The 18,586-nt window shown below is 37.8% G+C and overlaps 1 protein-coding gene and 1 non-coding gene across 2 annotated transcripts; one reads left to right on the forward strand and one right to left on the reverse strand.

Annotated features, from left to right (window-relative positions):
* The first annotated feature begins 1,517 nt into the window (after nucleotides 1–1,517).
* LOC141691267 (uncharacterized) lies at nucleotides 1,518–2,136 on the forward strand. Its single transcript, XM_074496006.1, has 3 exons — nucleotides 1,518–1,751; nucleotides 1,831–1,974; nucleotides 2,080–2,136. The coding sequence occupies exons 1-3, from the start codon at nucleotides 1,518–1,520 to the stop codon at nucleotides 2,134–2,136; spliced, it is 435 nt and encodes a 144-aa protein (XP_074352107.1).
* A 12,593-nt stretch (nucleotides 2,137–14,729) lies between these two features.
* On the reverse strand, nucleotides 14,730–14,836 carry LOC141709488 (small nucleolar RNA R71). Its single transcript, XR_012570062.1, has one exon. It is a non-coding gene; the product is annotated as a small nucleolar RNA R71 (small nucleolar RNA).
* Between the last annotated feature and the right edge of the window lie 3,750 nt (nucleotides 14,837–18,586).

The following is an 18,586-nucleotide window of genomic DNA, read 5'->3' on the forward strand; positions in this document are numbered from 1 at the left end:
ATTGCCTTCATAAAGACACAGACTTACTATGATACAGTAATATGTAGAAAAGCTTGTATCATTAAGTGCAATAGAAACAATGGAGATACAGTATGTAAAGTCAAGAAGATATGAGGATGATAGAATTCTTGATGAAACTCAATGAAGGATATGAGTTATGTGCTTCTGAGGTCGTAAAGGGTAACAAGGTAAGAAAAATTTTGAACAAACAAGGGTGGATTACGGCTCATCAGGAATTCAAGAAGCGGAAACCAACTGTAAAGTATACTATTAGGAAATTCAAGAATCACTGAAATGCAATAAAAATTGATTATCAGTTATTCAGGAAGATTAAATTTGGGGAGAGTGGCTTGGGGTGGAACGAGAAATGGAAGACAATCGAAGCATCTACATCATGGTGGGGTAGCAAAAATACTGGTAAAATCCTCATAATATCTGTCAATATATTTCCTGTTTATTTTTAAGATTGTTATTTGATTGAGTTTGTCGTTTGTCGAATTAAATAATTGAATTAAATAAAATGTTTATGTTTTTTGCTCAGAAACTCACACATCAGTCCCTCTCAGTTTAATTTCTACACTGTCATAATTTGTTAGTTAGTAGAGTAAAATTATTTAGTTGCTCTAAATATTACTTAGGGAGTAAATGAAAGACTTACAATAGTAGCTTATAGACTTGTCAAACTCCCGTTTTTTTAATATGTAAGTGGTTGTTACCGATAAATATGTATACTACTGCAGTTTTGTAAATGAACAGAAGGTCTGATAAATGAAAAGTGTACATTTTAAAGTGCTCATTGTCTTGAATAAGGCTAGGCTTTCAGCTGGTTCAAATAAAAAATCAGATTAATCTTGTTGATCTAGAGTTTGCTTGAATGGCTTCTAGGGAAAGCATGTTGATTGTCTTGGGATTTTTGAAAAGGACTAAGAGTAAAGAGATGTTGATAAGGTGTATGTTAACAAGTAACAATATATGCATGAGTATGTGTGCTTTATAAAGACAAGGAAGTGTTATACTGTATTTTTTATCATTCTATATGTTCTTAATTATTGTTAGTGATTGTCTATAGACGGCAACAATATTAAAACCTGATGTTTAGGATAAACCAAAACAAGTAAGTTAAGGTTGAGTGCTAATATAGATGTTCACATGGAAATCTGAGGACCTAATGGAAAAAGTTTCTCTCCTATGTCAGTTTAAGTTTCACCCTTGAAAGATCGATCAATCTATGATAACAAGGGAAATGAGCAGATGAGGGAATCTTTTATGCATCTATGCCATGTAGGAAGTATGATCTATTATGATAAACCGAGGTTTGCAATTAGTGGCTGCGGCCTTTTCCTGTGAGCATTTGTGCTTTGCAATACCAGATCAACTTACAAACTGAACATCGAAAGGCAGAAAACTCAGTTGAACATAACGAATTTTCTACTAATAAATTATAGAGAGGATTCTTAAAGGACAATAACTAATAAAACTGGAAGCAGCGTCGGTATGGATTGGTACCAACGCATGGAATGACTACATATGAGGAAGTTGGAATATTTCTAATGATAGTTGCTCATGGGACAGGAAATCGTTTAATGCAAGAAATGTTTAATCACTCAGGTGAGACAATTACTCGGAATTTTCATTCTGTTTTGGAAGCAATATGTAGAATGGTGAAAGATGTTATAATTCCTTCATCAAATTATAATACTGGAGCTGGATATCATAAACCTCAACACCGTCAATATTATCCATATTTTAAAGTAAGTTGACAAGTACATGTACATTATTATTTATATATGTAAAACTATTAATTTTAAATATTTTTAATTTCAAATACAGAATGCTGTTGGAGCTATTGATGGCACACATATTAAATGTCGGATACATGAATCAGAGCGTACACCTTATTTTGGCCGTAAAGGATATGCAACACAAAATATTCTCACGTTGTGTGATTTTAACATGTGTTTTACTTTATCCTGGGTTGGATGGGAAGGCGGCGCGCACGACAGTCGCATTTTAACAGAGGCTAAATCTAGAGCAGAACTTAATTTTCCACATCAACTGGAAATAAATTTTATCTTATAGATGCAGGCTATCCACACAAAAAAGGATATATGGCTCCGTACAAAGGTTGAAGCATAAGATATCACATTCAAGACTTTCGTAGGAGTAATGGTACCGCACGTGCACCTCGAAATGTAAAAAAAAAGATTTAATCATCTTCATTCTTCGTGTAAAATGGTTATTGAATGAATATTTGGAGTTTGGAAAGCTAGATTTACTATTTTAGCAAACTTGCCAGCATATTCGATAGATACGCAAACCGACATCGTTTTGGCTACAATGACGATTTACAATTATATTCGGAAATCAAATGTTGAAGATGGTGTGTTTGAAACTGTTGAAAGTGTAAGTTACATTCCTGAAAGTTCTACCATGACAAATAATAATAGGGATGCAGAGACCGAAATAGGGGGTAACCCTGATAATATGTGGATTACAAAATGTGATGAAATTGCTTCTCGTATTACGTAAACCCTCTAATTTTTACTCAAATTTGTCATTTTTAGTAATTTATATTTCAATTTTTTTGTTTTAAATTTTGTCTTTTAAATTTTTTTTTTTATGTTTGAATTTAATATGTTAAAATTTTGATTTTCTTAAAAATATTATAACTTATAAGTTATCATTTACCAAACACATCACCAACTTATAACCAAGTTATAAGTAAAATTATCCAAATGCCAAAATCATTTATAAGTAATAATTTATCACTTATAAGTACACTTATCCAAATACCTAAATAATTTATAAGTTATGATTTTCATATCATTTATATGATATTTTTTTAACTTTAAGTCATAAGTTAAGAAAGTTCGAACGGGCCCCAAGTATCTCAATGTTTTTTGCAATCTAATGGAGATAGAGTAAGTATGTAAAGTAGGTTGTATGTAGTAATTGTAATATTTTCCAAACAAATGAAACATGTGGGTCACGAGAAATGGATGAAGGCAAAACCTGTTTAATTAGTTCATACACGACCGAACAGACAACCTATGTCAAAACTGTAAAATTTTAAATATAAAGATGGTGAAACTGTGCAGAAGTGAACTTTCATGATGGAATTGCTCATGCGTGCAAACTATTTTAATTAAGCCTGAATATAATATCAATATATCATATATATGATTCATACATTACAGCATATAAATGATTTCAAACAACACACACTTGCATAAATGGCTAAGATACCAATTTCGCTTTTAATTTCATTAATAATTCACATCAAATTTAATAACAAATCACTGACAAGGCACATAAACAGCTCACAAGGTACATATTGGCTATGAGCCCAATAAGGCCCACTGAATGAAGGCCCATCGGATGATTGAGCTATTGGGCCGAAGGTCCACCAGGCCCATAAGCCGAAGGCCCACGGAGAACCTCAGGCCGATGCCCATCTTTCTCCCCGAACGTTGGAATGCAGAAGGGACATAACGCCCCCTTTTCACTCCCTCCTTAATGATGAGTAATAGATGAGCATTCATGACAAAATTGGGTATAAAACCCCTTAAAAATTAAGACAAAACATAGACACATTCTCTAAAAAACACTCTGCTTTTCTTGTATTTTCTACCCACTTTACAACCGGATTCTTATTCTCGCACCGAAGGTGAATCGGGGGTACAAGCCCTCGCATTCTCTTCACTTTCAGGTCTAAGTCAAAGCTATCTTCACGGAGGCCGAAGCCTGTTCATCCATCCGAAGAAATCCGGGCGTAACATTTGGCGCTGTCTGTGGGAACTACGAGAGTTACAAGCCGAGATAACGAGAGCATAACAGAAATAATTCATGAGCATTCACCGCCACCTGGTTTTACTGATAAAGGGCAACAATCCACCCTAGTGGACGAAGATGGAGTCATCACATTAACTCCTGAAGAAGAAGCCTTGCTCCTAAAGATCCGAGCAGAAAAGGCCGCGGAGAAGGGCAAGGCCAAAAGTGACCAAGCAGAAAAGGATGCAGAAGCCCGCGCTAAGCGGAGAGAGGCTGATGCGCTGTGACTCAAGGCCCTACAGCTTCAAAGAGAAGATATTGAACTGCAAGAAAAGACCTTACGTGAAGCATTGCAGGCCGACGAGCAGGGAAGAATGAATAAGGATAGAAGAGATCGAAGGGCGCATGACGAAGAAGATGAGTTTAACTCTGATTCGCATCCCCAAAGGAAGGGAACGAAGCAACCCTTCTCATCTGACTCAGATGAGGAGCCTGGCGAATCCCTCCTTAGTCTCACTCTCCTAGAAAAGGCCTTGTTTGGCGATAGGAGGGCCGATAGGGAGCCGGTCGTGACCCAAGAAATTGAATAGTATCGACCCCCCGGGCGAAGAAAGGCAATTCCCTAAGATGAGTGAGTTCAGCGGGAAGGGAGACCCTGAGGACCACTGCGAAAAGTATGAGCTGCTAATGATCGGGATGGGTCAGAATGATATCATGCTGTGCAAAATGTTCAAGATCGATCTGAAGGGGTCAGCTTCGATGTGGTACAAATCCCTTAAGCCTAGGTCCATTGGCTCCTACGAGCAACTGAAAAGGAAGTTTCTGAAGTACTACTCTCACCTGTGCCGAAAGGCGGAGGACACTGAAGCCCTGGTCCATTACAGACAGAGGATGAATGAGGAGTTGGGGGATTATCTCGCTCAGTTTAAGGGGGAAGCTGGAATGGTTACTAATATGGACAAGGTCAAAGCAATGGGATTCTTGACGGCGGGGCTGGACCCCTATAAAGGTAAAAAGCTTCGTTCATCTCTTTACGATTTTCCCCTAGATCCCTGAATGATATATATGTGAGGGGCGAGAACATTCTATGAAAAATGTAGAGTATTGGGGGTATAAGGATTCCCGAAGGAATGACCGATTGAAGCGAGCTGACAAATACGAAGGCTCAAGATCAGGCACTGACCGAAGGGATGGTAGGAAAGAAGGAAGAAAAGAGACGGATCGAGAGGCCGAACGACGAGGAGATAGAGATTCGGCTGTGTTCACCCCTTTGAATGCGCTGATCTCCAAGATTCTTCATGAAATCAGGGGCAATCCTGGATTCGTTAGACCGTCAAAAATGAAGGTCCCAAACCATAAGAAGAACTCCGATAAATACTGTAACACCCCCAAATCTGTGGTCGGGGATTCGGGTTGTCACGAGTTCCATTTCCCTTAATAACACTTAATCTTAATAAACAACCAACTACTGCGTACTGTGACCCCGCAATATACACACACATCACAGGTTATAGTCTCAGAGATGAATACCTAAAAATAACACAAGTCATTTTATTCCACAATTATGAGTCATTTCACCTCAAAAGGGTTTCTGAATAAATATACATATTCTTTGCCATTAGTACAATTCATAATATACATAAGTCTAGTGCATCAAAAGTTGAAAGCCTAGCCTATTGGTAATTCCTACCTCAGCTATAGCGGCATCAACGCCTCCAGGAAACTGTGGAACGTTTCTTAACCGCTTGCGAATTGGAACTTGGTCCTTTCATCTTGTCTATCTATTTTTGTGTGATGAAAGAAGAAATCAAGGGTGAGCAACAAGCCCACCAAAATAATACGTATAATGATTAACAATATATGAACATTCTCATCATAATACTCATAAAAGTCTTGGTCAAGAAGAAATGAACCAAATATGATATCTTAACGCGACCAAGTCGCAAAATATTCAGTATATATGTATATATACTTTTCAAAGTCATGGAAGTCCTCTTCCATGCATAATATACACAGAGTTCTAGTTTATAACTGTATAAAAATATCGTTGCAAGGTGATCTCATATATCTAACCTTGTCTCAACGTTTTTCTGAAAATCTTTGTCATGAATAAGATAATCATTTACTAGATATAAGTTGAAAAGATGAAGTTACAAGAAACCCCAATAGACTTGTATCTTTTCTGAATACTACTTGAATTCAGTTTCAAAAGTTTATCACATAGATGAGACTACAAGATAAGACTTGAATAGATTCAATCTTTAAAATATCATTTGAGAGAATGAAGTTACGTGATACTTCATTAATTCTGATATACATATATATATATACGCCTATATATATATACATTTCATACACTCTTCTGCTATGGGAGTATAAGCAGAGTTGTCATTCCCAAGAATTTTGGAAAGAAGAAACTTTGGCATAAACCTGATATCTTGCTGATCAAGGCAAAGAAGTAACCTTTTCTACTAGTAGATGGATGAATCCCCCACTGGTCATCACCCTGGCCACATTAGGACCTTATGTTGGACTGCCACTCAGCCACTTACGCTTAGATGGACTGCCACTCAGCCACTTACACCTTGATGGACTTCCACTGAGCCACTTACACATTTTATGGACTCCCACTGAGCCCATGTCGCCTATGCCAATGCATTTTTATTGGGCTTACTTCCCGAACATTGGGCAAGTAATCAAATTCTTTTATCAAATTAGCAACTTCGTTGCACCAAAAATACGCCAAGGAGCCGGATCCCTTGGGTTTTGAGGGAGTATTTAAATTCCCTTCGAAAGGAAGATCTTAAATTTGAAAATTAGTTTTGGGATCCGCTCTAACTTTTAAAACCATTTTAAAGACTCGAAAACACTTTAAAGAATGTTCAGAGTAATGATGACTTAATAAAATAAATCAGTCACGATATATTAGAAAATATCTGAATATTATTATTTAAATAATATTCACATAAAGGATAATCCTTATAAAAATAATTGAAGTAGAAGATTTAAAAACTCATACTTGAAACGAATAATAAATAACAAAAGATATACTTATACGAAAGTATGATCTTTATTTGAATAATCGAAAATAAGTTTGATTATTATTATTCAAAACTATCGAATACACCTTATTCGATTAATAGTTATAGAAAACAATTTATATATATAGTTACCTATATTATACTCGGGAACATCGACTCCCGATTTAGAAAAATGTTCACCTTTGGGTCCCCTATACTAAGGGTATACGCAACTACTGCTTATCTCTAGCATAGGTATTACGTAGTTTATAAGCATTTGAATTGATAATGAAACATCAAGATTTCACAACATGCATATATATACCATATCAACATGCTCCAATATATCGCAAGATTTGCTAATAACAACCATGCACTTATCTCAAGATAATGCATCAATATATTTACATCACAACAACAGTATAACGGGTAGAAAACTTGCCTGAGTGTTCTGGGATAGACTTAAGCTTAGAGTGGGCCAGTAACCTATGAACAACAACATAATCCAGAATTAGACCACGGTCGCTTAGGAAACTAGTCAAAACTCACTCATACCCTAACGGTCGCTTATACGCTTAATGATTTGCGTTAACCGCTCGCGTACCCTCGGCTCCACTTATTTTAATAAATTAACCGTTATGAATTTAAAGGCGACTCTTCTGCGAGTACTTTACCAACTGCCTAATCAACCTTAAATAATTGTTTCGTGTTTTGATTAATCATTTACGGGTCTCAATTATGGTCTCAAAGTTACTCGAGGTTTCGGGGTTCGCTCGCGAAACGCCATTACTTATAATGGTCGTTTCTCCTAAACCGTAAATCGGATCTAAGCGAACAACATATCAAAATGAAGTTTGAATCATAAAATTTCTAAGCATGGTAATGGTCAGTTCATGGCAGTGAATGTTCGGGAGCAAAAGTGATGCACAAAACAGTCTAAGGAAAATTGGGCATTACGACGACTATAACTTAGCGATTCCCAAATTTTACCAAATCAATTCAATATTAAACCACCACCAATCAACACCATTCCACCATCATTCAATCACAATACAAGATCATTCAACCATAACTCAAGATCTCAACTTATTAATCTAAACCAAATTAAAATGTGACGAAGAACTTCAAATCTAACAAGTATCACTCCTAACTCCAAAATCAACAAAACCACTTACTAAACAAAGCTCTAAACATGATTACACACCCATTACACTAACCGATCATCTAAACATTAGAAAATCCAAATAAACAAAATTTAAGACTATGGGTTTGAGAAGTTATACCTTCCTTAGAGAGTGGAAAATCACTTAGGGAGCCTTGAATAACCACTAACTATTTCTACTAAGCTTGGATCTAGAAGAAAACACAAGAAAACACAAAGTTAGTTTCTTGAAAACACTATTCATCAAGAACTTTGATGAATTAATTAGCTTAGTAAACCTTGGAATCTTGGCCTCAAACTCATAACATAACTAAGTCATGAATTATGGAAGCTAAGGAAATAAACCTCTTAATTTTTGAAGGTGTGTAGCTTGAGTTTTGAAAATTTCTCCTTCATTTTTCAAGAAAAAGTCGAAGCAAAACAATGGGGGGAAGAAGAGAGAGTTTGATTAGTTGATTTTGGGAAGTGTGAAATGAAATGGTTGCGTTCCTTTTGGCTTGGAAAATTATTAGCTTTTTACCATGGTAAGTTTTACTTGGCTATAAATCAACCAACAAATCAAAACTCCTTGTCATGCTTAAGTCACCATGCTTGTGTCATATTTTAACACATGGCTTCTTCTTGTGATGTGATGACATCATCATCCACTAGCCTCTTTGATTAACCCTTAATTACTTGGCTAATGACCGCTTATCTGTTATACGGTTTGCTTAACTTTTGTTCTCATTCGTCGTTTGAGGGATCATATCCGGGATCTTAATACTTGGGTCCCTCCAACCTTTCTCAATATTTTATATTCCTTTTATGATCCTCTCTTATAATCCTTGAATTTAAATCATTTTTATCATGATACCTTATACTCAATTCTTTCGGTATCTGGTGGATTTTCGGGAAAAAAACAAAGTGTCCGGATTCGAATTCTAATGACGTTTCATATACTCATTTACTTTATGGAATACTAATACGATCTTAGAATGTCCATAACAGTACTCCTATATAGCGTGGTCTAAAAATTTTCCTTAAATTAGCATCATCAGCAAAAGTTACTATTCAACAGTGTTTCAAAAATTCCAAAAATTGGGGTTATTACAGTCTCTCCTCCTTAAAAGGATTCCGTCCTGGAATCAGATAAAAAATGAATAGGGATACTTTCTTAGCATTGCACTTTCTAACTGTCAAGTCAATTTTCCACATTGTGGTTCTACCACCAAACTCTGACTAGTTTGATAACCCTTCTTCTAAGCACTTATTCCTTTTCGATCTATAACCCTTCCCGGTTGCTCCATATACGTTACGTCTGGTCGGAGGTTTACGGGTTCATATTCCCCTATGTGTCTCGCCTCTGGATCATACTTCCTTAACATTGATACTTGGAACTTATTGCGAACTTGTTGCAGGTTCGGGGGTAGGGCTAATTCATTTGATAACTTCCCAATACATCTTAATATATCCAAGGGTCCAATAAATCGTGGACTTAGCTTTCCTTTCTTTCCGAACCTCATCATTCCTTTCCAAGATTTTCCAAGGGGATACCTTTAACAACAATAGGTCCCCTACTTCATACTCTTTGTCCTTTCGTTGTCAAAACAACATACTTCTTATGTCCATCTTGGGCTACTCCCAGCCGTCCTATGATTAGATCTATTATATTCTTGGTCCTTTGGACCACTGCTGGTCCGAGCATCTTGCGCTTTCCAACTTCATCCTATCATAAGGGAGATCGACATTGTCTTCCCTCAAGGATCTCATAAAGGGACATCTCGATACTGACATACGATCTATTGTCGTAAGAAAACTCAATCCGCGTTAAGTGATCATTCCAAATTCTTTCAAGTCTTCTGCTATGGGAGTATAAGCAGAGTTGTCATTCCCAAGAATTTTGGAAAGAAAAAACTTTGGCATAAACCTGATATCTTGCTGATCAGGCAAGGATACCAATTAAGTCACTTTTTCTACTAGTAGATGGATGAATCCCCCACTGGTCATCACCCTGGCCACATTAGGACCTTATGCTGGACTGCCACTCAGCCACTTACGCTTAGATGGACTGCCACTCAGCCACTTACACCTTGATGGACTCCCACTGAGCCACTTACAAATTTTATGGACTCCCACTGAGCCCATGTCGCCTATACCGATGCATTTTGATTGGGCTTACTTCTCGAAATTTGGGCAAATAATCAAATTCTTTTATCAATTTAGCAACTTCATTGCGCCAAAAATATGCCACGGAGCAGGATCCCTTGGATTTTGAGCGAGTATTTAAATCCCCTTCGAAAGGAAGATCTTAAATTTGAAAATGAGTTTTGGGATCCGCTCTAATTTTTAAAACCATTTTAAAGACTCGAAAACATTTTAAAATATGTTTAGAGTAATAATGATTTAATAAAATAAATCAGTCCCGATATATTACAAAATATCTGAATATTATTATTTAAATAATATTCCCATAAAGGTTAATCCTTATAAAAATAATTGAAGTAGAAGATTTAAAAACTCATACTTGAAACGAATAATAAATAACAAAAGATATATTTATACGAAAGTAGGATCTTTATTTGAATAATCGAAAATAAGTTTGATTATTATTATTCAAAACTATCGAATACGCCTTATTCGATTAATAGTTATACAAAATAATATATATATATAGTTACCTATATTATACCCGGGAACATCGACTCCCAGTTTAGAAAATATTCACCTTTGGGTCCCCTATACTAAGGGTATACGCAACTACTACTTATCTCTAGCATAGGTATTATGCAGTTTATAAGCATTTGAATTGATAATAAAATATCAAGATTTCACAACATGCATATATATACCATATCAACATGCTCCAATGTATCGTAAGATTTTCTAATAACAACAATGCACTTATCTCAAGATAATGCATCAATATATTTACATCACAACAGCAGTATAACGGGTAGAAAACTTGCGAGTGTTCTGGGATAGACTTAAGCTTAGAGTGGGTCCGGTAACCTATGAACAACAACATAATCCGGAATTAGACTACGGTCGCTTAAGAAACTAGTCAAAACTCACTCATACCCTAATGGTCGCTTATACGCTTAACAATTTGCGTTAACCACTCGCGTACCCTCGGCTCCACTAATTTTAATAAATTAACCGTTACGAATTTTAAGGCGACTCTTTTGCGAGTACTTTACCAACTTCCTAATCCACCTTAATAATTGTTCCGTGTTTTGATTAATCATTTATGGGTCTCAATTATGGTCTCAAAGTTACTCGAGGTTTCGGGGTTCGCTCGCGAAATGCCATTACTTAAAATGGTCGTTTTTCCTAAACCATAAATCGGATCTAAGCGAACGACATATCTAAACGAAGCTTGAATCATAAAATTTCTAAGAATGGTAATGGTCAGTTTATGACAGTGAATTTTCGGGTGCAAAAGTCATGCACAAAACAGTCTAAGGAAAATTGGGCATTACGATGGCTATAACTTAGCGATTCCCAAATTTTACCAAATCAATTCAATATCAAACCACCACCAATCAACACCATTCCACCATATTTTAATTAAAATAAAAGATCATTCAACCATAACTCAAGATCTCAACTTTTTCATCTAAACCAAATTAAAATGTGACCAAGAACTTCAAATCTAGCAAGTATCACTCCTAACTCCAAAATCAACAAAACCACTTACTAAACAAAGCTCTAAACATGATTACACACCCATTACACTAACCCATCAGCTAAACAAAACTTAAGACTATGGGTTTGAGAAGTTATACCTTCCTTGGAGAGTGGAAAATCACTTAGGGAGCCTTGAATAACCACTAACTATTTCTACTAAGCTTGGATCTAGAAGAAAATATAAGAAAACACAAAGTTAGTTTCTTGAAAACACTATTCATCAAGAACTTTGATGAATTAATTAGATTAGTAAACCTTGGAATCATGGCTTCAAACTCATAACATAACTAAGTCATGAATTATGGAAGCTAAGGATACAAACCTCTTAATTTTTGAAGGTGTGTAGCTTGAGTTTTGAAAATTTCTCCTTGATTTTTCAAGAAAAAGTCGAAGCAAAATAATGGGGGGAAGAAGAGAGAGTTGGCTTGGTTGATTTTGGGAAGTGTGAAATGAAATGCTTGGTTGCTTTCCTTTTGGCTTGGCAAATTATTAGCTTTTTACCATGGTAAGTTTTACATGGCTATAAATCAACCAACAAATCAAAACTCCTTGTCATGCTTATGTCACCATGCTTGTGTCATATTTTAACACATGGCTTCTCCTTGTGATGTGATGACATCATCATCCACTACCCTCTTTGATTAACCCTTAATTACTTGGCTAATGATCGCTTATCTGTTATACGGTTCGCTTAACTTTCGTTCTCGTTCGTCATTTGAGGGATCATATTCGGGATCTTATTACTTGGGTCCCCCTAACCTTTCTCAATATTTTATATTCCTTTTATGATCCTCTCTTATAATCCTTGAATTTAAATCCTTTTTATCATGTTACCTTATACTCAATTCTTTCGGTATCTGGTGGATCTTCGGGAAAAAAACAAAGTGTCCGCATTCGAATTCTAACGACCTTTACATACACTCATTTACTTTATGGAATAATAATACGATCTTAGAATTTCCATAACAGTACTCCTATATAGCGTGGTTGATAAGTGGCATTTTATACCACTTAGAACGTCTTAAAATGGCTTAAATTGGTGTTTTGAAATCAAGTATTTTGTGTATTTGATGCGTTTTTCTAGTGTTTATGCATTTCAGGGTATTAGTTGCATTTTGGAGGAGGAATCATCAAGAATAAGCCTTGGCATGTGTTCACCATTGCGAGAGGAAAAGAACGGGCAGATTACGGCGAAGAAACGGAGCAAACATGGAATTTTTCCAGAAGGGTCCTGCGCGCCCGTGCAGCAATGCTGAGCGGCCGCGCAGCAGCCTTGCGCGCCCGCGCAGAAATGCTGAGCGGCCGCGCAGGGTCGGGGAAAAAGATATATTATTTTAGACTTCTACTTCTGTTTGGCTTCCAAGTTCTATGTAATCTGAGTTTTATGGGACTATTATATAAGTAGATTTGAGACGTTTTTCACAGAGTATTAAGAGGAGATTATGTTTTAGATTGTGTTTTGCAAGAAGCGAAGGAGATAAGGAAGAAGACCGATTTAGCACACAGCAGCGAAGAGGAAGCATATATTCTTGTGATTCTTGTTTCGTTGTAACGTTGGATGCTAGTTTTCTTGCCTTGACTTAGTTATTCTTGTGACGTACTCTGTTTTAATATAATTAGTTTAGTTATTATTTTCTTGTGTTTTTTATCATGATTTCATATGAACCCATGATGGCGATAAGTTCTATTATGGGCTAATCGTGATCATGGGGTTGCAACGGATTTATTATGGAATTCTTTAGTTAATTGTTTAATACTTTAGTATGTGATGATTGCATGATATCTAGTATTGGTTGTGCGTATTCGTCTTATGTGCGTCGCGAACATATAAGATAGGGTGTTAATCTCTTGTGAAGCGACGGTGGATCTTGAGATTTAGAACTTACCATGCTAGCATAGGTTCATGTACATTGTGCATGATTAGTGGGTAACTCTAACAGTTTTATTTGCCCTATATAATCAAAAGGAATAACTTGTGCTTAAATCGTTGTGTTGTCAATTTCTGTAGACATATAGGAACTCAACATAATTGATGACTATTCAACTTCTATCTTAATTGTGGATGTTTGGTAGAATGGTATTAGTACAATGAAAGTTGGCTTTTATCAGTTTCGTGTTATTCGATTAATATCATCACTGTCACATGCTAAAGGTAATAACTATGGCTATAGAAGGAAGTAATAATGAAGTTGTGATCTCATGAGTGTTTTATTATTGATAAATTGCAGTGTTAGTTAAGTGGTTAATTAAGTAGTTAATTATAGTTAATATTTAATCAACAATTTTAAGTGTTATAATCTTAACATTGAGAAGTAATCATACATTGGTGAGTGAGTTAAATTAGACAATAAATTAGTCTGAGTCTCTGAGGGAACGAACTAGAAAGTATTCTATATTACTTGCGAACGTGTATACTTGCGTGAATATTAGTGCGTGATTTCGCCCTAACAAGTTTTTGGCGCCGCTGCCGGGGACTCGGCGTATTTGTTTAGTTTATGTACTTACCATCATTGGTCATTAGGACTCAGTGATTAGGACGTAGTAGTTAATTACTCTTTTCGGTTGTGTTTCAGGTACTTTAGAAAGCGTTTATGCAAACTCGTTCTCGCAAGAGGACCTTAGATACAGCTGAAGGAAAAGACGAAGTTATTGATACTCCGGAGAAGTTAGATTTTGAGGATTCGGATTCAGGAACTGAGCAGAAAGAACTAGTAAACATGGGAGATCGTATTGTTCAAGCTGATCCAGCTCTTATGGATTTTTCTCGGCCGAAAATTGATGACATTCAGTCAAGCATCCTTCATCCGGCTATTCAAGCTAACACCTTTGAAATCAAGCCGGGCACTATTCAGATGGTGCAGAATTCTGTTTCTTTTGGAGGAGCGGCAACTGAAGACCCCAACATGCACATAAGGAATTTTGTCGAGATCTGCAGCACTTTTAAGTATAATGGCGTGACTGATGAGGCTATCAAGTTGAGGCTCTTCCCATTCTCACTGAGGGATAAAGCTAAAGACTGGTTACATTCTGAACTAGCTGGGTCCATCACTACGTGGCAAGATCTTGCGCAAAAGTTTCTGGTGAAGTTTTATCCAATGGCAAAGACTGCTGCTATGAGGAGTGCTCTTACTCAGTTTGCGCAGCAACCTACAGAATCTATGTGCGAGGCTTGGGAACGCTACAAGGAAATGTTGAGAAAATGTCCACATCATGGAATGCCGGATTGGATGGTAATCACTGGTTTTTATAATGGTTTGGGGGCCCAATCTCGGCCCATGCTCGATGCAGCAGCTGGAGGCGCCTTATGGGCTAAAAGCTATACTGAGGCGTACAATCTTATTGAGACGATGGCTGCAAATGAGCATCAAAACCCAACTCAGAGGATGACATCAGGCAAGGTAGCAGGTATTCTAGAAGTTGATGCAGCCACCGCTATTGCAGCCCAGCTCCAAGCGCTATCAATGAAGGTTGATTCTTTGGCTACGTATGGAGTTAATCAAATAGCTATGGTTTGTGAGCTTTGTGCAGGTTCTCATGCTACGGATCAGTGTTCTCTTGTCAATGAATCTGTTCAGTATGTGAATAATTATCAGCGACAACAGCAGCCTGTGCCAGCGACTTATCATCCTAACAACAGAAATCATCCAAATTTCAGCTGGGGAAATAATCAGAATGTTATTCAGCCACCATATCAGCAAGGAGTGAGTAAACAGTTTAACCCACCTGGATTCCAGCAACCACAGCAGTATGCTACAAGACAATCATATCCTCAACAGGGAAGTACAGCTACACCTACTAGTGCTGATTTTGAGGAACTTAAGCTGTTGTGCAAGAGTCAGGCGGTTTCTATCAAGACCTTGGAAAATCAAATCGGTCAATTAGCCAATGCAGTGCTCAATCGTCAACATGGCACTCTTCCCAGTGACACGGAAGTACCAGGCAGGAAGGAAGCTAAAGAGCAAGTCAAGGCTATTACCTTAAGGTCTGGAAAAGTAGCTGATGCTGAAAAGGCAAAAGAAGTCGAAGCTGAAGTTAGAGATGAAGAATCTAAGCAAAGGGAGAAAGCGACGGAACCAAGGAAGACTACTGTTGAACACACTCTGCCTGAGGCTAATACAGGGGAGAAACAGCTCTATCCTCCACCACCTTTTCCTAAGAGATTGCAGCAACAAAAGCTGGATAGACAGTTCGGGAAGTTTCTGGAGGTGTTCAAGAAACTTCACATCAATATACCTTTCGCTGAGGCTCTGGAACAAATGCCTAGTTATGCGAAGTTTATGAAGACTATTCTTTCAAGGAAGGTGAAACTGGATGACCTTGAAACCGTTGCTCTCACGGAAGAATGCAGCGCGGTTCTGCAACAAAAGTTACCACCAAAACTGAAAGATCCAGGAAGCTTCACCATTCCTTGCACCATTGGCAATCTAACTTTTGACAAGTGCCTTTGTGATTTGGGAGCAAGCATTAATCTGATGCCGTTGTCAATCTTTAAAAAACTGGATCTGCCTGATCCAAAACCCACATACATGTCGCTACAATTGGCGGACCGTTCCATTACTTACCCAAGGGGCATAGTTGAGGATGTGCTCGTCAAGGTGGATAAGCTCTTCTTTCCTGCTGATTTTGTTATTCTGGATTTTGAGGAAGATAAGAAGATTCCCATAATCTTGGGGAGGCCTTTCTTGGCTACTGGCCGTACCTTGATAGATGTGCAAAAAGGGGAACTTACTATGCGGGTTCAAGATCAGGATGTGACCTTCAATGTATTCAAGGCAATGAAATTCCCTACAGAAGATGAGGAGTGCTCAAAAGTGGATGTGATTGATTCTGCGGTTACTTCGGAACTCGATCACATGCTAATGTCTGATGCATTGGAAAAGGCCTTAGTGGGGGAATTTGACAGTGATGATGAAGATAGCAACGAGCAATTACAATTTCTGAACGCTTCTCCCTGGAAGCGAAAGCTGGATATACCATTTGAATCTCTTGGTACTTCTGACCTCAAGAACGCTGAAGGGAAGCTCAAACCATCAATAGAGGAAGCGCCTACCTTAGAGCTCAAACCATTACCTGAACACTTGAGGTATGCCTTTTTAGGTGATTCATCTACGTTACCTGTTATTATTTCAGCTGACCTTTCAGGTAGTGAGGAAGACAAGCTCTTAAGGATTTTGAGAGAATTCAAATCGGCTATAGGATGGACCATAGCAGACATCAAGGGGATAAGTCCTTCATATTGTATGCATAAAATTCTGTTAGAGGAAGGTAGTAAGCCAACTGTGGAACAGCAGCGAAGACTGAACCCGATCATGAAGGAGGTGGTGAAGAAAGAAATTATGAAATGGCTAGATGCAGGCATCATTTATCCTATTTCTGACAGCTCGTGGGTGAGCCCCGTGCAATGTGTACCTAAGAAAGGAGGTATCACTGTGGTCGCAAATGAAAAGAATGAGCTCATCCCTACTCGAACAGTTACAGGATGGAGAGTATGCATGGATTATAGAAAATTGAACAAAGCCACAAGGAAGGATCACTTCCCTCTCCCATTCATTGATCAAATGCTTGACAGATTGGCGGGTATGAGTATTTTTGTCTTCTGGATGGGTATTCCGGGTATAATCAGATTTGTATTGCACCAGAGGATCAGGAAAAGACTACCTTCACTTGTCCATTTGGCACATTTGCTTTTCGAAGAGTTTCATTTGGGTTATGTGGCGCCCCGGCCACCTTTCAGAGATGTATGATGGCTATATTCTCTGACATGATTGGAAATAACGTCGAAGTGTTCATGGATGACTTCTCCGTCTTTGGACACTCATATGATGAATGTTTGAATAATCTGCACGCCGTACTCAAACGATGCGTGGAAACTAATTTGGTGCTTAATTGGGAGAAATGTCATTTTATGGTGCGTGAAGGCATTATCCTTGGGCATAAGGTCTCTAGCAAAGGTCTGGAGGTGGACAAGGCCAATGTGGGAGTCATTGAAAATCTTCCCCCACCTAATTCGGTGAAAGGAATCCGTAGTTTTCTCGGTCATGCGGGTTTTTATCGGCGATTCATCAAGGACTTTTCAAAGATATCTAAGCCGTTGTGCAATTTACTTGAGAAAGATGTGCCTTTCAAATTTGATGATGAATGTTTGGCAGCATTCGAGACTCTCAAGGAGAGTTTGATCACGGCACCAGTTATTACAGCACCAGATTGGACAGAACCGTTTGAGATGATGTGTGATGCGAGTGACTATGCGGTAGGTGCAGTTCTGGGACAGTGCAAGAAAAATCTCTTCCATGTGGTCTACTATGCGAGTAAGACTTTAAATGGGGCCCAATTGAACTACACCACTACTGAGAAGGAGCTTTTGGCTATAGTCTTTGGCTTTGAGAAATTTCGATCTTATCTGCTTGGTACGAAAGTGACAGTATTCACTGATCATGCAGCTATTCGCTATCTGGTTTCTAAGAAGGATTCGAAGCCGAGACTCATTTGTTGGGTGCTTTTACTTCAAGAATTTGAGTTAGAGATTAAAGATAGAAAAGGTACCGAGAATCAAGTAGCTGACCATCTCTCTAGGTTGGAGAATCCCGATTCTACTTTACAAGATAGGACGTTAATCAATGAATCTTTTCCGGATGAGCAGTTGTTTGCAATTCAGGAGGAAGAACCATGGTTTGCAGATATTGTAAACTATCTTGTCAGCAATATAATGCCTTCTAATTTGACATCCGCGCAAAAGAAGAAGTTTCTGCATGAGGTGAAGTGGTATATGTGGGATGAACCATATTTATTTAGACAGGGAGCTGACCAGATCATCAGGAGATGTATCCCGTTCTGTGAGACGGAGGGGATATTACGAGACTGCCATTCCACGGTTTATGGTGGACACTATGGAGGTGAGAAGACGGCAGCTCGTATTCTGCAAGCAGGTTTTTTCTGGCCCACCTTGTTCAAGGATGCTCATCAGTTT

Source organism: Apium graveolens, chromosome 2 (genome assembly GCF_009905375.1).
Source record: "Apium graveolens cultivar Ventura chromosome 2, ASM990537v1, whole genome shotgun sequence".
Classification (NCBI taxonomy): Eukaryota; Viridiplantae; Streptophyta; class Magnoliopsida; order Apiales; family Apiaceae; genus Apium; species Apium graveolens.